At 52.7% G+C, this 21,943-nt stretch overlaps 1 protein-coding gene across 1 annotated transcript; it reads left to right on the top strand.

Moving 5' to 3' along the window:
* Positions 1 to 6,689: 6,689 nt before the first annotated feature.
* Positions 6,690 to 19,749, top strand: LOC119711866 (potassium voltage-gated channel subfamily A member 3-like). The gene is made up of 2 exons (XM_038162507.1): positions 6,690 to 10,028; positions 19,299 to 19,749. Exon 1 carries the CDS (start codon positions 6,796 to 6,798, stop codon positions 8,548 to 8,550), a length of 1,755 nt encoding a protein of 584 aa, XP_038018435.1. The 5' UTR covers positions 6,690 to 6,795; the 3' UTR covers positions 8,551 to 10,028; positions 19,299 to 19,749.
* The last annotated feature ends 2,194 nt before the right edge of the window (positions 19,750 to 21,943 follow it).

Raw genomic sequence — 21,943 nt, 5'->3', positions numbered from 1 at the left:
CCTGAGACAGATCCCTGCCCTCCAAACATCTCCTCCTCGCCCAGCTCCCACGGATCTCATTGCTCACAGGCTCTGGTGCCTGGTGCCAGGCACAGGAGGGTCGAGGCTGGCTCCAGCCCAGCTGCCCAACACAGGAAAAATTGCTTCGTTTCTCTGATGCAATTTATTTTTCTGAATAAAACTGGCTAAAGAGTGGGGAAAAGGTGGAGAGGGCGTGTTTCAAAAATAAACTTCTGAGCCTGCACAAGGGATGCTTTGTGGCACAGTGGTGACTTACAGATTCCCTGGGTTTTCTATGGAAGGCAAAACCTTTTCCCTTAAAAACAGAGTTGTTTGTGCAGCTGGAGTTAGGCACCAAATCACCCAGAATGTCTTGAACATATTCTGAAAATTCAGCTTAAAATACTCCTGGAAGGAGACTGAGCCCATATTTTAGTGAAAATTTTTCCAACCACATTGATTTAGAGGGAGATCAGTTGCTGGTTTTGGTTGTAGGGGCTGACACCAAGAACTTTCCCTGCCGTGGGGTGGCATTGCTCTGCTTAGGGAGGCTGTGAGGGCTTGTGTCACCTCACTGAGTGACTGTCACCAATCACAACCAGAAGTGACATCCATGGAATAAATGATTCAGGGGCCAAACAGTCCCCCCTGGCCCACAGGATGCTTTTTACTGCCAAAAATTGGGGTTTTCACTCTTTGTGCTGAGTCTGCATCTGGCTCAGCACCGGTGCTCTTCCAGCATCACCTTGAGTCCCTGAGGTGTCCCTGATTTTCCTGCTCCCCTTTCTGACATGCAGCTCATCTTCCCCTGCCTCAGACACTGGTAATGAAAACACTGTTGTCTCCCAGGATTTGTGGTTTAATTGCTTTGTCAATGTAATCTTAGACCTTAATGACCAAATAATGCCCTGCAACAGGAGTCCTTGGGTATCGTTTTGCTGTCATTGTGGAGGCCTTGGAATGTGATCCTCATTCCAGTGGAATTTGCATTAACATTGTTTGGCCATCATAATCCCACCCTGTTAATCACATTTTTAGGATATTGAAATAGGTCTGACTCCATCCAGAGCTGTAACCCCTGGATCCCCAAAGGTTGGATGGGATTTAGCTCCGTTAATGCCAACAGATGACGGTGATGCTGAGTAATTTGACTGATCTTTTTTAGCCACTGGAACTTGTTCTTCACTTCCCAAGAAATACTCTTGCTCAATCCTCAGCTTTGTGGGAAATAACCCATGAAAAATAGCTGCTGTCCACGCTCGGTTATTTTGGGGTATCAGTTCAATTTTCACTTCCCCTCCCTCCCCCCTGCCTGTTCTCTGAAGGCGTCTGGCAGTCGGAGAGGATCCCAGGGTGTTTGGGGTCCTGCTGTGCCTGCTGCCAAATGTCCTGTGTGAGAGAGGCATCTCCAGAGTTCCCTGGGGAGCTCCCAGTGATGCTTTCCACCTGTGCCGAGGGCTGAGCCAGCTGCAGGGTTTACACAGCAATGGATTTTCCTCCCTCTTCCATAGTTCAGTATCTTTCTCAACGGAGAAAGGAGAGCCAACTCTGCAACCGGGAGTGCGGCGAAAAGCTTCTGGTGTAGGATTGAAATAGACTCCAGGTGGGAGGCGAGACATACTCCCTCAATGCACAGATGAGAAACTGAGGCACGGAGGGGTTGAAGGATTCACTCCACGGCTGAGCTATACCTGGAGTCTGACTAAGACAGTGACAGGAATAGGAATGGTGTGCTCCAGAGTTAGAGCGCTAAATCCATCCTGGGAAACCAAGATTCTGTTCCCGTCCTTCCCACTGTCTCCCTGGCCGGCGTTGGTGGAGAATTTGTCTTACCCCAGAGAGGGAAGCCTTTTGTGGCTCGGTGAGGAGATGAGATAGGATCCCTGATTTCTGGGAATGAGATGAACCTGGGAGCATGTTGGGAAGAGCATCCCAGTTCTTCTGGAGGGGTGTGAGCTCACAGACTGTGGGGGTGCTCCCACCTCCTGTCTCCATAGGGGAGAAGGTGAGGATGGCAGGACTGGCCAGTCTGGAGCCAGAGGCTGTGGTGTTCAACTTATCCCAGATTGCTGAGGGTCAGGGCAAGGGGAAATGGCCTCCAGTTGTGCTGGTGAGGTTCAGGTTGAATCTTAGGGGAAATTTATTTCCTAAGATATAGCACTGTCACAGTCTCACCACGGCACTGATGGAGTCCCCATCCCTGGAGGGATTTAAAAGACACAAAGATGTGGCACCTGGGGACGTGGTCTAGTGGTTGCCCTGGCAGTTAGGTGGACAGTTGGACTCCATCACCTTAGAGAGCTTTTCCAACCTAAACAACTCCACGATCCTGTGATTGCCCCAAGTCAGTCTCAGAGGGTTGGGTTGGTGCTGAACTGTGTTTGCTGCCAGCAGTCCCTGCAGTCCTGCCTGTGACTGGTGACTTCAGTGACAACCTTGAGCCTTTCTCGAGGATGTTTGTCCCTTCTGAGCAGCACAGGAGGGCTCAAGTTCCCGAGAGGAGAGACCTGGAGGGAGTTAAAGCTGCGCTGCCTGGCTGGAGCAGTTGGGGCTTTGCTGTGGGAGGACGGACAATGCATTTGCAGTGCATTAAGGTATTATTGTAACTGCGTGTGCGCTGAGAGGTTTCTGATCCCGCAAAGTAAAGATGAGCAGATTTGTCCCAGATTTATCAATGGAAGCAGAGTTCCCATAGAAATGGGAGGGAGGGGAGGGTGGGTGAGATCCTGCTCACAGCCAGGCTGGATTCTGTACATGTCGGAACTCAGAATGTCCCACAGACATTCTCGGACGTTCCAGACCCAGGTCAAAAGCATCTGAGACCCTGGCATGCAGCCAGAGACCCCTGTGGCTTTGAACCTGACCCATGGAACAGTTTACCAACTTTGCAGGAAGAACAAGAAGTCACAAAAGTTTAGATATTGTAGTAGAAGTAGTCACGAAGTAAAGGGTAGGATTTCTGAGTGCTGTACAGGGGGGTTTTAGGCCTTGTACGCAGGGGTCCAAGTTTTGTACAGGGGGGTTAGGAGATCTAAGATGGAGGGACTTGGGTGTGCCCTGTCCTCTTTCTTTCTCCTTCCTAGCCTCCATGTCTTTGGTGGTGTTGGCACTCACAGATTGGTTTAGAGTAGAAAGTCACCATTCAATATAGATAGTAGGTATTGGGGAAAAAGTATAAACATGTAGTACGTAATATATGATATAAAAGATGGCACCAGCCCCTTGGGAGGGCAGTGTGCCTTTGTCTGACCTGCTGAACGGGCCACAGCAGTTCAGGAGAAAAATCTTGTAGATAACCAACAATAAACAACCTTGAGACCGGACAACAGAAGACTACTGAGTCTTTCTTCGAAAGCACGGGTTGGAGGAGGGACTTTTCCATCTTTTGGGGTCACCCCAATCCGGGGGTGAAACCCCACATGTACACACTGCCTAGCTGCTGATGCTGCCAAGGGGAGCTTAATGGGGGAGAAGGACAACCCCAAAACGCTGCTTGATAGGCACTGGGATTCATCCAGAAGGAAGGAAAATTTGAAGGTGGAAGCAGGATGCAAAGGCAGCCCCATGGCTGGGAATAACTGAGAGCTGGGGTGAAGGTCCCACGTGTTTTGTGCAGCCCATGTCCCCTGGGGGAGGGATGCTGGGGGAATTCCCCTCGTGGTCTGGGTCTGGCTGTGAGAAAGAGGGAAGTTTTTTGTCCCCTCTGCTTGGAAATGGGCCCTGAGAAGGCCATTGAGGGAGGAAAAGCTTGCTCTGCTTCCTCACAGAAACTGCATGTGCTGTTCCAGGGCAGCCTGTGGACCATGGCACTGGGGGATTTCTTAAATGGCCGTTAGGAACAAAATCAAATTTGTTGAGACCAGATGCAGCAGAAGAGATGGATGAAAAAGCAGAAGGAAATTTGCAGAGGGAACACTGGGACCTCTCGCATTAGACAGCAAACCACAGCTGGAGGAGATGGTTTGGTGCTGCATCGAGCTCCCAGCTTACAGGAAAGCTTTGGCCAGGCTGGACACCGGGGAGATGTCCCTTCCCCTGGGCTTTTATTCCCCTTCCCTTGTGCTCAGACCTCCAGGTTTTGAAGCCTGACCCAGAACCACCTTTGTTTCTGCTTGACAAATGCCGGCCTTGTGCAGCTCCTGGATGGAAACCCCTGCAGGGAGGGCGTGTGAGGCTGGCGGGGGCTCACAGGGGAGGTGATGCTGTTGCTGCATCCCCCAAAGCTCCGCTGGAGAGCCAGGGGAAGGCAGGAGCTGCGGGGAAGGGCTGGGGAGGATCTGCCCCTCGGCTGCTCTCCGCCTGCAGCGCTGCTGCTGGCCTGGCACAGCCTAATTGGCTTTGATAGGATTACAGGGAAGCAGCGGAGGAGTAAACAGGGCCAGGAGGCCACGGCGTGCTGGGGCCGCCAGCTCCGGGAGAAATCCCAGCGACCAAATCCACCGGAGCTCAAGGGTTAATGTCTGCTGCTGTGCTGCAGCTGTGGGGTACGGGCTTAATCCTGCTGCTCTTAAAGGAAAGGCTTTTCCAAGCAGCATCCCAAAGGTCTGTGGCTCTCTCGGTAATTCCTGATGGGTTTGCCCCTGACAGATGCAGAGGAAAATTATTGCAATTATGGGAGTTACACCTTGTGCCTCAAGCCTTGTGTCCTCAATAAATGTTTATGGTTTGAGGCAGCCTCATTTGTTTGCCTTAAACCAGACAACACTGATTTATTGGCAGAAATCCTAGCAGGGAAAAGGGATGAGCCAGACAAGTTTTTAGCTGGTACACACATATATGTGGCGAAGGGATGATGGTTATTTCATTTTCATGAAAATAAAGTCTCAGACTTGTGTGTGAACTGTTGCTTACAGGATTTTTTCCCAACCTACAGGCAATAAGGGGAGCTCAGGGGTTAATGGTGCTCCAGGGCTTTGCTTCCTGCCTTGTCTGGGTTTTGGGATGGCTGGGAGATGCTGTGGGTTGGGAGGGAGGAGTGGGTGCTCTCACTGGGAGCATGGTGCTGGTTAGCACCACAAACTGCTGCAGGAATGGTGGGGCAGCAACTTCCCAACTCCCTCCTCCCAGGAGATCCACACCCTCAAGAAAACAGGTGTCAAAATTGGAGCTTAAAGCTAAAGATGGAGGTGGCAACAAGAGACTTATGTCCGAGTCTGGGGGGTGACATGGCCTGGGGACAACTCTCCTTGTGTGGGGGCATGGGTGAGCATCCACCTTTCCATGCACACCTGTCTGGGGCCCGTTCCCTTGGGAATCCTCCCAGGTTTCTGGTGGCAGAGGCTGCTTCCCCTCTGTCAGCAGAGGTCGGTGGGCTCAGCTCAGCCAGGCTCCATCCTCACTGTTCGTCTGCCGTTCAGAGTCTGGAGTCGGCTCTTGCACCAATATTTATTGTTGTTCCCTCCCCAGATCTGGGTATTTTGGACAGCTTGTTTCTGATTTAAAGTATAAATAAGTTTGATCTTTTCATCTGTTGTTCTCCCTATCTTCTGGAGGCTGTGCTGGTTAAAAATAACTGGGAAGATGAGCTCAAGTGGGGATGGTGGCGGGGCTTTAACCTCCATCGTGGCAGGACCACCCACCTGGCTCTGGAAGGGAACGTAGGCTCCCTCCTCGCCTCTCCCCAGCCCTCCTGGTTGAGTGCTTGGTCCAGTGCAAGGTGTCCCTGCCCGTGGCAGGGATGTGGAATGAGATGAGCTTTGGAGTCCCTTTCAACCCAAACCATTCCATTACTTTTTCCCAAGCAGGCAGCTCCCTGAATTGCCTAACCCCCCTTGGCCCGTGGGTGGGGGTTAAAGCACTTCAGCTATTGCAGGGGGTTGGGAAAATGGGGATCTGGGGGAGAGCTGGCAGTGCAGAGATCAGAGGTTGTCCCTGATGCACATCTCTGGGGATGGGGTGTTTTCCAGCTCTGGGCTCCTGCAGAGGAGGTTTTTGCCTGAAAAAGACCCTTTTGCTCACAGTTGAACTATTTGCTTAAGACCAATTGAAAGGAGAAAGAAGGAAAAAGAAATAGAAGGGTTTTGGCTTTCTTGATGGAAAGTCTGAAATGCAGGTTTGGGTTCAGCCTGGAACCTCCTTGGTAGAGGGCTGGCTCAGCTTTGCTTCTGGGTTTATTTTGGTGGGGGAAGCACACGCACACACACACGTGTGCACCCACACTCATGGATGCACACGCGTGCACACGCTCTCCTAGACAGAGAAAAACAATCCCCAGCCTAACCCAGACGCTGATTCAAAACAACTGTTGGGTCTGGCCACGCTGTCAGCTTTCCACTGCCCACAGCCTCCCACCGTGCGAAACCGTAGCTGAAAATCATCAGGCAGATGCCAAAATTCGGAGTCAAAATTGCATTTCACCTGGGGAAGGGCAGAAAAACTCTTTCTAGGCAGCAGTTCTGCCAGGAAAACCCCCTCTCCCTGCTTGCAGCCCGCCGAGCAGCAGAGGATGCTCCCGGGAGGAGACTGAAGCCCCTCGGCGCTGCCTGGGGGTGGAGAGGGCTCCCCCAAGCAGGGGCAGGGGACGGGGTGCCCGCAGCTGGCGGGGGGCTGCGGGGCAGGGCCGGGGGGCCGGTGGGTGTCTCCGGGAGCGGTGACTGAGTGAGGCGGTGCCAGGGCTGGGGGCGGATTTTTTGAGAAGAGCCTCAGCTCTTCAGAGCAGCGGCAGCCGCTGGAGGAGTTGGGCGGCTGTTGCTCCCTCTCCGCCCGGAGGAGGAGGAAGAGGAGGAAGAAGAGGCTCCGGCTGCCGCCTCTCGGATCCCCCCCTCCCCCCCCCTTCCCCTTCCGCCCCACACCTTTATGGACGAGCGCCGGAGCTTGCTCTACTCTCCGGCCGCCTCCTCCGCCGGCCGGCAGCCGCGGGGCGGCTCGAGCAGCAGCCACCACAACCTGGGCTACACCGAGCAGCCGCCCCCCGCCGCCCCCCAGCCGGGCCCCGAGCAGCAGGAGGAAGAGGGCGAAGAAGGGGAGGAAGGCAGCATGACCGTGGTGGGAGGCGGCGGCGGCGGGGACCCTTTGCTGGAGGAGCCCCAGCATCCTCCTGCGCTGCTCGGGGGGGACCGCTACGATCAGCCCCCGGCGCCGGCCGTGCCCGCCGGGCAGCCCGCGGGCGCTGGGGAGCACGAGTGCTGCGAGCGCGTGGTGATCAACATCTCCGGGCTGCGCTTCGAGACCCAGCTCAAGACCCTGGCACAGTTCCCCGAGACGCTGCTGGGGGACCCCCGGAAGAGGATGCGTTACTTCGACCCCCTCCGCAATGAGTATTTTTTCGACCGTAACCGGCCCAGCTTTGACGCCATCCTCTACTACTACCAGTCGGGCGGGCGCATCCGGCGTCCCGTCAACGTCCCCATCGACATCTTCTCCGAGGAGATCCGCTTCTACCAGCTGGGGGAGGAGGCCATGGAGAAGTTTCGGGAGGACGAAGGTTTCATTCGGGAGGAGCAGCGGCCGCTTCCCGAGAGGGAGTTTCAGCGCCAGGTGTGGCTCCTCTTCGAGTACCCCGAGAGCTCTGGGCCGGCCCGAGGCATTGCCATTGTCTCTGTCCTGGTCATCCTTATCTCTATTGTCATCTTCTGTCTGGAGACCCTGCCTGAATTCAGGGACGACCATGACTATGAGGGAACTGGGGGGACCTTTGGCACAGGCAGCGGCCCTCTCTCACCTGATGTCTTCACCAACTCCTCGTCCTCGCCTGCTTCCATGGTGTCATCCTTCACCGACCCTTTCTTTGTGGTGGAGACTTTGTGCATCATCTGGTTCTCCTTTGAGCTGCTGGTCCGTTTCTTTGCCTGCCCCAGCAAGGCCACCTTCTCCAAGAACATCATGAACATCATTGACATTGTGGCCATCATCCCTTACTTCATCACGCTGGGCACGGAGCTGGCCGAGCGGCAAGGCAATGGCCAGCAAGCCATGTCCTTGGCCATCCTCAGAGTCATCCGCCTCGTCAGGGTCTTCCGCATCTTCAAGCTCTCCCGGCACTCCAAGGGGCTGCAGATCCTGGGGCAGACCCTCAAGGCCAGCATGAGGGAGCTGGGCTTGCTCATCTTCTTCCTCTTCATTGGCGTCATCCTCTTCTCCAGCGCCGTTTACTTCGCGGAAGCCGATGACCCCAGCTCGGGGTTCAGTAGCATCCCCGATGCCTTCTGGTGGGCCGTGGTCACCATGACCACCGTGGGCTACGGGGACATGCACCCCATCACCATTGGGGGCAAGATCGTGGGGTCTCTGTGCGCCATCGCGGGGGTGCTGACCATCGCCCTCCCCGTGCCCGTCATCGTCTCCAACTTCAACTATTTCTACCACCGGGAGACGGAGGGTGAGGAGCAAGCCCAGTACATGCACGTCGGGAGCTGCCAGCACCTCTCGTCCAGCGAGGAGATGAAGAAGGCTCGCAGCAATTCCACCCTCAGCAAGTCCGAGTACATGGTGATCGAGGAAGGGGGGATCAATCACAGTGCATTCAAACAGGCTGCCTTTAAAGCAGGCAACTGCACAACCACAAACAATCCCAACTGTGTGAACATCAAAAAGATCTTTACGGATGTTTAAAACAAACCCAAACCAAACGAACAGCAACAAAATCTGAGGATGCGGTAAAACGATACCAATAATGATACCAATAATAATGCAAAGTGACTGTGTGTCGGTGTTGTGTGGAACATGCACCATCGTCGGTCCTGTGTGTGCCCTCGTTTTTATACCTTTATTTTTTTAGATCCTTCCTTTCTAAAGATCCAAAAGTAAAAGGATTTAAAATTCTCCGAAGAAGAGGACAGCTAAAGGGTAAAGAGAAGGAAGATGAAGACAAACCACACTCACTGTCAAAACAGGTGTTTGTTCTGCAACGTGTTGCAGGGCTGCTTTGCTTTTCGGGCTTTTGGGGAACCTCTTGCTTTGCTCCCGAATTTCCCCCTCCTTCCCTACGGGCAGTGTGTAGCCAGTCTCCCTTCCATCACATAAGATAACTCGCTGGATTAACAAACTCGGACTGGGTGGAGGAACGAGGAAAACATGAGGCTGAGTGTCCTGGGAGGGGGCTGGGAGGAAATAACCATTTAATTCTGCAGAGAGTCTCTGTTACCACATCGTTAAATGATGCTTAATGTTGAAACATGTGATGTGCCATTACGGGCACATCCCAGATTCCCTTTTTCTCCCCATTAGATCATTTATGAAATTCTAATCTGGTCAGAAACCGAGCGCAATCAATGCTGATTTAAATAGGAAAAAAAAAAAAAGCCCTAAGCCTTCGTTTTCTATTCTGGATTCCCTTCCCCTGTAACCTGATGGAATTATTTCCTCCAATGTCAAGTCTGTGGCCGTGCAGCAGGGCTGTGTGCGGGAGGAGGGAGAGGAGAGGCAGACTGGAATGTTTTCGGGAGCGATGTGGGCACGGAGCAGGATCCGCGACGGGCTCCTCGCTGCGGCTGGGAGCCTCCAACCCGCCCAGCCGGAGACAAAGGGATCTTTCCTGCTCGTTTTGCCATGCCTTTGGAGGAGCTGCAGCCGCTTATCACCCGAAGATTAAAGTGGCGAACACGCCTTCCAGCGGAAGTCACTAATTCCGACCGGAGTGATGCAGTTGCCATGGTGACCATGGTTTCCTGGGAAACCCCCAAAGGTTGTCATGGCATCCCTTCTCCCATCCCCCTCGGTCCTTGCTCTTCCCGCAAAAAGCCTTTCCAGATGGTTCCAGCTCCTCCATCCCACAAGACATCGTGGCTCTGCACCCCCTTCCCGGTGTTCTCCTCCCGTGTGCCCAACAAAGCACCCCCAGATCCGCCTGTCCCTCACCTTGGCAGTGGAATCTGGGGATGGAGATTCATCCTGCTCCACCGGGAACCACCCCGATTCCAGTGGGAACTGGCACCGAGCAAGCTTGGCCGGGGAACCTCGGCAGCTTTGTGAAACAAGGGGGACAGTAAAAAAAATCAGGATTGAAAAATAACCAAAAATCCTGCTGGGAAAAATCACCGGCTTCATCTTCACGTGTGTGCCAGGGGCCATGGGACATCTGATGGGATCAGGTGAGCTCTGCACGGGGGAGAGTTCAATGGAGTTGTAGTGTTGTGGTTTTTTTTGACAAACCCCATGCTTTTCACTGCTTACTTTTATTCTCCAGCTTATCCTGCCGCTCTCGGGTATTTTTATACACGTTAGATAAAGTGGGATCACATCCTACAGCTCCTCTGATTGTATTTGCTCTTTAGTGCTGTGGGAGGAGGAAAACCCTGCTGCTTCTCTGCAGCTGGATTGCTTCACTTCTGTGCTAAAAAGGTGATTTCAGTGGTTTAGTGCTCCCCTCCAGCCCCTGCCACTGACACAGGCCAAAAGCAGCTTGGCCTCAAGAGCTTTGGCTCCAGCTCTGCTCAGTTTTGCTGGATTTTGGGTTAAAAAAAGCTGAATTCCTCTGAGGTAGCACATGGAACAGGCAGGCTGTTAAATACCTACAGCAGAGAGAAATTTGGCCCTGACCTGTGCAAGTCACACCTTTCCCAAAGCTGTGGAGAGGGGGCCTTGTCCTGAGAGATGCTGGCCCTGCCAAAATTGCAGTTTAGCTGGGATTTTTCCCAGACCCAGAAGAATCTAGATGGTTTGCATCACCTTCCCATAGCCCCAGTCAGTAAAGCCAAGAAAAACATCAGAACCCCTCCTTGGCTGCTGCGGTGTGATGGTTTTATTGGAGCTACCAGAGTTTTCATCAGCTGAGGGTCCAAGAGATGATCTTTATTAGGGAGATGCTCTGGAACATCATGGGAAGTTCCAAACCTGAGATCCCTTGTCCAGGGTAACTGGGATTCCTTGTCTGGGATAACTGGGAACACCTCAGTGTGCCCTTTCCCCAGGCTGCAAGGGCTGAAATGTCATTTCTGCCTACAAGCTCTGGCTTTTTATTATTATTCTCTTTTACTGTTATTAAATTTTATAGCTATTAAAGCTTTCCCACATGCCTGTTCCTAAAAGGAGGGTCTGAGCTTAAGAGCAGTGGAAACATGGCACTCAGGAGAGTTTGCAGATGAGTTCTGGGATGGTGATTTCCCCGTGGCAGCTGCACAGGGGAGGGAAGCCACATGTTCTTGAAATGGCACAGAACCATTTTCAGTTTCTCTGTCATCTAAAATAAGCAGAGACCTTGCAGGTTGTTGGTTTGTTTTCCTGACTCCTCCCTGACTGATTCTGTAGGAGCAGAGTAGTTTTAGAGGGATTTTACTGACAGTAAAAGATGCTTTATGGGAGAGGTGGCAAGGAAACCTCTTCACCCGCTGGGGTAAAAGGCAGTTTGGCTCTGCTAAAATTCCAGAGTGGTTTGGGTGGGAAGAGACCTTAAGGATCATCCAGTCCCACCCCTGCCATGGCAGGGACACCTTCCACTGTCCCAGGTTGCTCCAAGCTCTGTCCAGCCTGGCCTTGGGCACTTCAGGGATTCAGGGGCAGCCACAGCTGCTCTGGGCAGCCAATATCTGACCTAAATTTCCCCTTTTTCACATTCAGAAAAATACTTTTCAGTACTGAGTGGCATCACTGAAAGACAAAAATTCACTGCTGCTGTCTTTTAGATACCCCCCAAAGTGAAAGTGTGAAACTGGGGGCGTGCTTTGGATATCCTGCCCTCTGTGCATCCTCCCTCTCTGCTGTCTCGTGGGTACCATTCAGTGAGAGAAACGGAGCCACCTGAGCCACCTGCTCTAGTGGAAGGTGTCCCCTGGCAGGGAGCTGGGACTGGATGATCTTCAAGATCCATTCCAACCCAAACCATTCGGTGACTCTGCTAAATGCCTCCTGCTCCGTGGTCTGACAGCTCCTCTGGCACTGCCTGCTGCACATGTTGTGCCAGGGACTGGAGAGATCCCTGAACCCCTGGGCTCTCCACAGCCAGCTGTTGTATAATTGGCTCTGCTCTGCTGCCGTGTGCCCCATTAGGACAAGGCAGTGTTTCAGCAGCCCCTGGGGAGCTCCAGAGGAGCCTGGGCTGTGTTGGGCTGGCCTGTCCCTAATGTGCTTAGAGGGGCAGCAGTAGGGGATTAGCACCAGGGTGAGGCAAAGGGCGCGCCCAGACTCGGCTGATTACATTAAATGGAGGAAAGGGCATTACCACTGGCTCTGGCTGATGCTTCCCAGCACCCCAAGGGCAGGGGAGCAGGGTCCTCGCAGCTCTGGGCAATCCCTGGTCTCCACAGCAATGCCCTCCCTGTCCTTTGTGCCTGTCACCCGAGACACAGTGACACTGAAGGACGGGAGCGAGGATGGAAGAGGCAGCTCCCACCCCTGGGAGGCTGGAGCTGGCCCCGTGCATGCCTTCAGTTTATCACAGAGTCACAGAAAGGTTTGGGTTGAAAACAACCTTAAAGGACATCTTGTTCTAACCCCCACACAGGGGCACTGGGTGCTGTAGAGCCTTGTACCTCCTGTTTTCTCTTTCACAGACTGCTGGCGGTCTCCCTTTCCCTCTGTCTGTATTTTAGGACCTGCTCCTCTCTTTCAGCCCTGGATGCCTCCTTGAAACACATCCTTGGTGCTGGGGGCACCCCCGGCTGCTGCACCCCGGCTGCTGCACCAGCAGCCACAACCCTGGCCCCTCCACTTGGTACTTTGACACCATCACCTTTTTCTCCTGCTTCTTTGCCTTCTTTTTTTTGTGTTTTTTTCAGGCCTGATCGCCTTCTAAAGGTTCTGTTGTTCTGCAGCACAATAGATGCCCTTCGGGTGCCTGGGGTGGCCTGAGCAGAGCAGTATCCATCCCACCCCACGTGTGGACAGACAAGGGCTGGAGATATCTCTTTCCTCCAGGAGGGTTAAATTTCCTCCCGGGCAATTGTTCCTGCTCCATCCCTTGACAAAAGAAGTAGTTTTTGTTTTTAATCCCCAGTTCATGGACAATTAAGCAGCGGCAAAGGACAGACAAGCGCTTTCCCCGGCAGAAGGGAAGGAGCCAGCCAGGGTCATTGCTGGGAAGGGCTCTCTCCTGCAGGGATGGAGCACAAGGAAAGGGTGTTTGGCAGCGCTTGGCGTGTACGAGGAGCGTTGTGTGTAAAATCTCTTTAATTGTGTAGTTTGGAGCCCTCTCCTGCCAAGCTTTTAAAATATGCATATCCTGGTGCGAGCACACGGAGGCTCCACCGCCGCCGGAGGGAAGCAGGGCTGGCTTTTCCCTGGTTTTAAATGCTTCAGCGAACGATCTCTGGGCAGGCTGCAAACCTGGCAGTGCAAGCAGTAAAAGATGCAGCCATTCAGTGCCTCAAACAGGGTTCAGCTGTGCCCTGTTTCGCCCTTCAGCCTCAGTGCTGTGTGTTCCTGGGAGGAGAGCTCAGCGCCCCGGCATCCTCGTGCAAGGGCAGTCATGTGGGAGCAGGGAAACGAGGGATTTCTGGATATTATATCATCTTTGTCATAGATGGTCTTTAAGGTCCCTTCCAACCCAAAGCATGTGATGATTCAGTGGTTACAGGGTGCTCTGGGCAGGGCCATGTCCTTGGAATTCTCACTCCTCCAGAGCTGCTCTCCTGCACGCTCCCTGCTCTGGGTCCCTTGGCTCGGCTTTGGGGTGTTGTTCAGCTGGAGGATGTGTTAAGGGTGGGATGGTGGTGCCTCTCCCTGTTTCCCTGGGTGCTGTTTGCTTGGCTGAGTCCAGGCAATCCTGATGGGCGCCGGGTGGCATCAGCCCTCTCCCCGTGCCAGAGGTGGCAGGTGGGCACTGACCATGGAGGGATGGAGCTCTGTGCTGCTTTTTCTTGGAAAGCCCTGGGGCCATGGCCATCACCACTTTGAGAAGGACACTTGGAGGATATTTTGGGTGCCCTGAGGTGCCTCATCCCAGCTGGGAATCACTTGTCCAGCAGTGGAGAGTGTTTGACCCATTTCAGGGGGTGGTGAGTGGGAGTTTCTTAGGTCAGAAATGAGACCAGGAGGAGGGTCCAGTCCCAGCTGCACCCTAGGGCAGAGCCATCCCCCGGCAGGGACACATTCACTGCTAGGGGATCCCTGCAGAGGGGTCTGAGCCCCAGGGGATCCCTGCAGAGTGACCCCAGCCCCAGGGGATCCCTGCAGAGGGGTCTCAGCCCCAGGGGATCCCTGCAGAGGGGTCTCAGCCCCAGGGGATCGCTGCAAAGTGGCCCCAAGCCCCAGGACATCCCTGCAGAGCAACCCCAGCCCCAGGGGATCCCTGCAGAGGGGTCTCAGATCCAGGGGATCCCTGCAGAGGGGTCTCAGATCCAGGGGATCCCTGCAGAGGGGTCTCAGATCCAGGGGATCCCTGCAGAGGGGTCTCAGATCCAGGGGATCGCTGCAGAGGGGTCCCAGCCCCAGAGGATCCCTGCAGAGGGGTCTCAGCCCCAGGGGATCGCTGCAGAGGGGTCTCAGCCCCAGAGGATCCCTTCAGAGCAGTCCCAGCTCCATCTCCCAGCCCCTCGCAGCTCTCCTGGCTCGCTGTGCTCGAGCCTGGGATGCAGTGGAGAGCTTTCACTCCGTGCTTGGTGCAGGCCGGTGGGTGATGGTGTCCCTGTCCCAGGGGTGTTTGTCCCTGCGTGTTGGCTGCTCCCTGCTGGGATGGCGTCGGGGTTCCTGCTCTTTGTCACTCAGCGAATCCCAGTTTGTGCCCCTGAAAACCATCCTGTGTGTGGAAGAGCTGGAGCCCTTCTATACCCATTTCTGGCTAAATTCCCCACAAACATAAACCCCGTGAGCCTCTCTGTGCTTTTCCTTCCACACTTAACGTGCTGCTCTGACACCCACGGGGCTCAGGGTCTGTCTGTGTCTCATCGCCGCTCAGAGCCTGAATTTTCAGAGCCTGAATTTTCAGTGCTGAGGATGCTGGGCAGCAGGGCAGGGAAACCTCCCCGCATGAACATCCCCGCAGGGCACCATCACTTTTCTCCTCCTTATGAACCAAGACACGCTCAAATGAATTAGAACATGTCTCCCATCTCCTTCAGCTTCTCACTGGAGCCAGGAGGAGCTGGAATGCTCCCTGATCGCTGCTGTTCTGTGCTCAGCGCGGGAGCAGCCGTTCCCTGCTGGCTCCGCACGCTCATTGTGAGAGCCCCGGCTCAGCCGCACCGACGGCAGCAGGCGCTGCTGGGCCTGTTTAGGAATGATTCATTTCCTTGAGACTTGTGATTCCGATGCTTTTCTGAGCGTGTTGGAGCTCTGTTGCTTTGCTCCAGTGGTTGCGCTTCATTTTTAGCTCTCTGAACGCCCTGGCTGGGCGGGCTGGGGTCGGATGTGTGGCTTGTGGGGAAGATGAGCCCGTCGCCCCCTCTGCTCGCCCCAGCGAGGCTGCAAAGTGCAGTCAGGTTTATTTTGAGGCTGACCAGCCCAGCTGCTTTGCTTTGCTTCCTCCAAAGCACGACCGTGGACAGAGGAGGAAAATCCTTTGGGGTTTCATCACGGTTTGCTCAGCGGTGGCAGCGGGACCAGGGCTTGCAGCAGGGTCTGTGCTTGGGGTGCTGCTCCACGGGAAGCTAAAGGCTGGCAGGGAGGATGAAGGGATGAACACACACTTTGCAAAGTGTTTTCTGCATGCAGAGGGCTCAGCTTGCACTTGGGCTTGGTGCAAGGAAGGAGCTGTGCAAAGAGCGGGTGGTGCCGTGCCCTTCAGGGGGTTCGGGTTGGTACACCAGGGAAATGTGTCCCTGCTCCCACTGTCAGCACTGTGGGATTTGCTCCCTGGCTTTGGGCAGGTGAGCTCCTCTGTGCCTCAGTTTCCCCATCTGTAAATGGCACCGAGCAGCTTTAGGAAGTGTTTGCAATGAAGCTGCTGGGGAGGGAAGAGAAAGTTTTGAAACATGGAGCGAGGACTCCTTCAAAGATTTTATGGGAACCAGTTTTCTTGAGGCAGGAAAAGCCTGTAGACCCTGCCCTGGGTGCCCCAATAATCCCAGTTATTTCCTTGGCTGGAGGGAAGCCTGAGGTTTCACACAGCTTCCCAAGCTGCCAGCTCTGCCTTCAGCTCCCCATCAATATCCTCCTCTCCTGTGATTTCTGCACTCTCCATCTTCCCTTTCCCACACTTCTGGCCCATTTCGCCTGAAATCTCTGTGAATTTAGGGCTGAGAACCCCCTTCTCCCTCCTTGCTGGTCTCTGCTTGGAGCTGCTGCTGTGTCTCTATAACAATTTAACCTCACAATGTTGCACTGGCTCAGGAACCAGTCATAAGAAATTTGGGCTTAAAAATGGCCCTGGTTGCTTGGGATTTGAGTTTGCAGGAGGGATGAGAAGGAAGCGCTGTGAACTGGTTGTAGCATTGAAGGTTTGAGGCTTCTCTACCTCTGCCTGTGCCTCGGTGGGTGCAGATGCCTGAATGATATTCCACACTTTAAATCCCTTGGAATTAAGGCAGGAAATCTTCTTTCTGCAGCATCAGAAACAAGCCTGGGCTGTTCTCTCCCAGGGCTGGACATTTTCAGGGGTGTCTCTCCCATCCTGGTTGCAAGATGCTCTGAGAAAGCACAGGGAGCCCAAAGAGGAGCGAGTGGGGAACGCGACCTGGGTCCAGCTGGGTTCCTCACCTGGGACATCTCCTGGGGATTTCACCTTGTTGCTCCATTTTCTGGACCAAACAGCCATGCAATTCCCTTGGAGGAGAGCATTACACAAGCACCTTTATCAGTCGAGTGTTGGACTCAGTCAGAGATATCAGTTAATTTGATAAGATCTGTTTTCTTAACAGAAAACCTGTGTTGATTGGTACCAATTCAGTCTTCCTCTTTAATCCTGTATTAAGACTCTCAGCCATTCCAGCATATTGTTTGGGATCAGTGACAGATGGCCAGACCCATAGTTTTTGCAGGTCACTTTGTTTGTCCCTTAAAAAACTGTCCCAAGCAGGAGCTGTTTTCCAGTCCTCTGGAAGGACTCAGGAGATGCTCAGTACTTGCACTCCCAGGAGCTGTTTTGCCAGCTCTGAGTGTTTAGATGGAAGTTATTTGGCTCAGCCAATTTAAAAACATCTGATTTTTATGGCTGCTGTTTAATATCCTCTGTTTCTCTTGGGATGGAGAGGATTTCCTCACCCCTGTACAATAGAAAGACATCTGGATCCCTTCAGGAGCTGGAGCAGTGATAGCTCCTGAATGCTTCTGACTTCTCACTCCCTCTCACTGGATCCAGAGAAATAACACCATTGTTTGGCTGAGGATTTGGCATTTCTTTCTTCACTGGCAAGGATACAGCTTGGATAGGTTCCAGGGTACCCCAAAGTACTGGATTATTTGCCTGGTGGGAATTAAAATTGTTATTTACCACTTCACCTGCAGAGTGCCCTCCACCATCACCTCCTTGCCCAGTGGCATTTCCAGGGCTGAAGGTTCTGTTTGGGTCTAAGTTGTGTATTTATTTATTTACTGAGCGTGTAATGCTCCAGTGATCCTTGAGGATCCTGGCAGTGTGGAGCCCTTCCCAGCTGCCAGGTGGGAGGGGTTTAATCCCCCAGCAGGCTCAGTCCAATAAAGCAGAAAGCCCTGTTAGCTTTAAGCCCAGGAATGGCCCTGCTGGCACTTCAGGATAAGCTGGTGCTTGAACACCAGCCTGGGCTGAGATCCTTGCTCGGAGCACTGAGCCCCTCTGGAAGCTCATTTCCCAGTGCTGCACTGCTTCACCAGGGGATCTTGGCTCCTGGCAGGAATTCCCAGCTCTTTCCTTTCTCTGCTGGATTTTAGCATCCCTGTAGCATCATTCCTACATCCCCACATCCTCATCATCCCTGCGGATGCATCCTCAGCATCCCCATACCATCATCATCATCATCATCCCTGCAACTTCATCTCTGCAACTGCATCACCATTATCCCTGCAATCCCCACATCCTCATCATCCCTGCAGATGCATCCTCAGCATCCTCAGCATCCCCATATCATCATCATCATCATCCCTGCAACTTCATCTCTGCAATTGCATCACCATCATCCCTGCATCCTCATCCTCCCTGCAACATTATCCCTGCAACTTCATCATAGCTGCATCATCATCCCTGCAACTTCATCCCTGCAACATCACCATCCCTACATCCTCATCATCCCTGCAGATGCATGCTCATCAACCCTGCAATCTCTGCATCCTCATTATCCCTACAACTTCATCCCTGTAACTTCATCTGCAATTTCATCACAGCTGCAACATCATTCTCCCTGCAGCCTTGTCATCCCTGCAGCTTTATCAGCCCTGCAACATCACCAGCCCTGCAACATCATTATCCCTGCATCCCCAGTGTCCCTGCAACACCTTCCCTGCACCTCATCATCCCTGCGTTCTCGTTATCCCTCAAATTTCATTCCCACATCCTCATTATTGCTGCAACTTCATCTCTGCAACATCTCCATCCCCACACCCTGATGCCTGCAGCATCCAGAGGAGGGTCTCTCCCTCCTCAGTGCGTGGATCCCACCTGGCATACCTCCATCCTGCCTCTCCCTTTGGAGAAAACAGGCTGATTTTGGGGGCTGAGCTGGGACCAGGCAGGTCCTGGTGCCTTAGGCCGGGCTCTGGGCTGTGACTGCAGCTTCTCCCAACCTTTCCCTCATCACCAGCTGCCAAAGAACCACCTGGCCCAGACAATCTGGCCTGGGCAGCTGGGATGCTCCAGCTGCCACGGTGTGGAAGGAAAGGCAGAACACGGATTTTTTGGAAGATAAGAGGGTTAAAAGCAGTTGCATGAAGTTTGTAGAAATTTTAGTGTCTCAAAGACAGAGCAGAGCATCTCCCTACATTAAAACAGGAGTCAGTCCTTTGAGTGTAGAGCTATGGATGCAATTCTGGCACTGCAGAAATTGGGGGATTTTTGAGTCCTTTTCTGGACACCTCCATCCCCACATCAAAATGGGATTTTGGGTTTGTGCTCTGGGAGCAGCTCCACAGTCCAAGCTGTGGGAGTGGGATCAGCCCTGGCTCCTCCCAGCATCTGAACTGGATTTATAAAATCAACCAGTTGCTCAATATCTCGTGAATTACATCAGCTCAGAACAAACTCAACTTGATTAAGATAAAAACATGAGGAAAACCCACTTGGCACTAATTATTCTGGGTTTGGAACTTGCCATTAATGTGAGATAACAGTTAATAACAAGAATATATTTAATGAATCTTTTTTCCTATCTTTAGCTCACTTTAGACTGCCTGGCATCTAGTCCATTAAAGAATTTAATTAGAAAATTTTCATTTTTCATTCGTGGGAAACGGAGTTGGGAATTTGTCGGGGGGGGGACCAATGTGCAACTTCTCTTCCACCTTACTTGCAAAAAAAGAAACTTGTTCTTGTTTTCCCAAGCAGGCTGTGCATAAAAGTGGTTCTTTGCTTTGCTCCACAGATCACAGAAGAAGTTTTGAAATGAAGACCTTCAGGACTGTGTTGAGAAATAAAACATCTCCAAGGAAAGGACAAACATCCCAAACATCCCCAACATCCCAACACGGTGACCAACGCTGCCGTGGACCCGACTGGCAGAGGGCCTGTCCTCCCCAGCTAAACCCAGTCCATATTTCATATATATATACATTTATATATGGAATATTCCCCACTTTATCTGTGTTTTCTAACAAGTGCATTATGTAGAAGGGAGCATCTTTGGAGCCAGATTATCTTCAACTCATGTGCAATATCACAGGACTGAGTAAAGCCAGGAGAAACGAGGAGGAGAGGTGGAAGTCACTTGGACATTATTTCAGTATTTTAATATTATTTTAAAAAAAATCTCTTGAAAGTTGAAGCAACCAGAAAGGAAATGTTAAGCAGAGCTGCTAAAACTCAGTCCAAGTGATTTCTTGGGGTGGGAGGGAGTAGGGGGGAATTTGGTTGCTGTTGCTGTTCCCCAGTGAAGGCCACGGGCTGTTCTCAGCTCTTTGGGAATCATTCCTGTTCCCTTTTTCTCACTTTCCTCGAAATGCCCTTTATAAGTAGCTCTGTGCTGTACCAAAGGCTGTGATTTACTTTCAGTCCTTATTTAGAAAGAAACATCTCTGCTGGTGCTGAGGAAAAGGGTGTCGAACAGTTGTGCCTTGCTATCAGGATCACTCCACAAAAAAACTAAGGAAAAATCGAATTTCCAGGGTAGGAAAGGTCTAAAAACGAATTCTTGGCTGACCATGCTCCTGCTTCCTTTCATGAGAGCCTCTCTGCCCTTGTCTGCACTTCCACAGTACCCCAGTCTTGTGGGAATTTGAAAGTGTTGCCTTGCTAATTCTGTAGTCATTGGGAATTCCATCCCTCCTTTGTCCGTTGCTGTTTCATTTTGCACATTGAGGTTGTTGGTGGCTGATTCAGAGCTGTGGGTTGCCCCTACTGGGCTGGGAAGCTCTTAAAGCTGGGCTTTCTATAACCTCACTGTGTTTCCTAGGAGTGCACGGATCAATATTATCCTGGTGCCAGGAGATAAATGGGCTGCGAGGTGATAAATGATGTGCAAAGGGATAAACTCAAATGGCAGAGGGGTTGATGGTCTCTCCTGCTTCTGGCTCCCCCTTTTCCCCCTCCCCAGCCTCATCCACCTACTGACGCTGCCTCCATCCCAGCCTGGGGACTGAAACCCTCCCAGCTCAGCCTCCATCAGAGGAGCAGAGTGAAACTTGGAACAGCGTTGGATTTAAGGGCGAAAATAATGTTGGAGTGACTCAGATGAGCACAGGAACCTCTTTGTCTGCATTGCAATAATTCCCTGGGAATGGTTTGGGAATGTGAATTTGGACTGGACAGAACCAAGTGAGCTGGAGCTTCCTGTGAAGCAGAGGCTGCTCAAGGAGAGGTAGCAGGAACCAAAATTATTGCGTGTGAAACAGACCCTCGAGCTGATGCTGCTGATTGTCTTTGGTGCCCAAGGACCAGCCTCGAGGTCCCCACCAGGTACCTGGAAGGTGGAGCAAGGACCACTCTTCCAGAGGGAAGCACCAAAGCCTGGATCCTTCCCCAGTGGAGCTGTTTGCCTGCATTTCACACGGAACATCCACTGGATCCTTCCCCCGTGGAGCTGTTTGCCTGCATTTCACACGGAACATTCACTGGATCCTTCCCCAGTGGAGCTGTTTGCCTGCATTTCACACGGAACATCCACTGGATCCTTCCTCCACTGGAGCTGTTTGCCTGCATTTCACACGGAACATCCACTGGATTCACAGGGGGCATGCCTGGAGGCACAGCCCCAGCAAGGCTGCACTGAGACCAACCCCTGGAAGGAAGGCTGGAATTGGGAAAACTTGGGAATGGACAAGGCAAAGCAGCCAACCGTCTGCACCACGTTTCTTGCAGAAGAGCTTTGAAGATGAACGAGAACCCTGCACAAAAACTTCAGCTGAAATTCGGGTTGGGAAATTCCCGTAACGCTGGGGAGCGATGTGATTCTCACAAGGAACATGTTGGCTTTGGTGAGGTTGTGCTTATTTCGTTTGTTTTATAAACACAGATAATTTCTTGGCTGGAATTCCTCCTCCTGCCACGGCAGGTGCACCTCTGGTGGTGAAGACTGTTCCTGGCTGATGGGCTTGGGGGCCCAAACACAGAACTCTCCAGGACTCTGCACGGGTGCACGTTGGGCAGAATGGCCTGAGAGGGTGAAAAAAAGTGAAAAAGTGTTAAACCCAGCAGTTTTAGTCAATTTAATCAGCTGGAGAATGAAGAGCAAATATGGATCTGGCTCTCAGCAGGACATTGCTCCTCTTGCATTTATTCCCAGCATGGAAGAAACCCCGTGGCCGCCGAAGCTGCGGGTAAATGGAGGAGAAAGGGCTGGTGCTGCTGGCACCTGGATTTACCGCGGCTTTAACAGCAGAGGGAGATCGGGATCGGGGACCGGGATTGCTGGAAGACCTCACGGAGCAGGTCCCTGAGCCCACGGAGACGAGCAGGGATGCCGGGGCTCGGCAGGGATGCCGGGGAGTCGCGGAGGTGAAACAACGTGAGATCAACGCGCTGCGAAAGCCGCCGGCACAAATTAGAGCTAATTGGAGCGGCGGCTCTCATTAA

This window comes from Motacilla alba, chromosome 26 (genome assembly GCF_015832195.1).
Source record: "Motacilla alba alba isolate MOTALB_02 chromosome 26, Motacilla_alba_V1.0_pri, whole genome shotgun sequence".
Classification (NCBI taxonomy): Eukaryota; Metazoa; Chordata; class Aves; order Passeriformes; family Motacillidae; genus Motacilla; species Motacilla alba.
The sequence above is the reverse complement of the archived record's forward strand: the minus strand, read 5'-3'. Positions and strand labels throughout refer to the sequence as shown.

Excerpts from the sequence above, each read along its gene's own strand:
- LOC119711866 (XM_038162507.1), top strand. The coding sequence starts at position 6,796 with ATGGACGAGCGCCGGAGCTTGCTCTACTCTCCGGCCGCCTCCTCCGCC.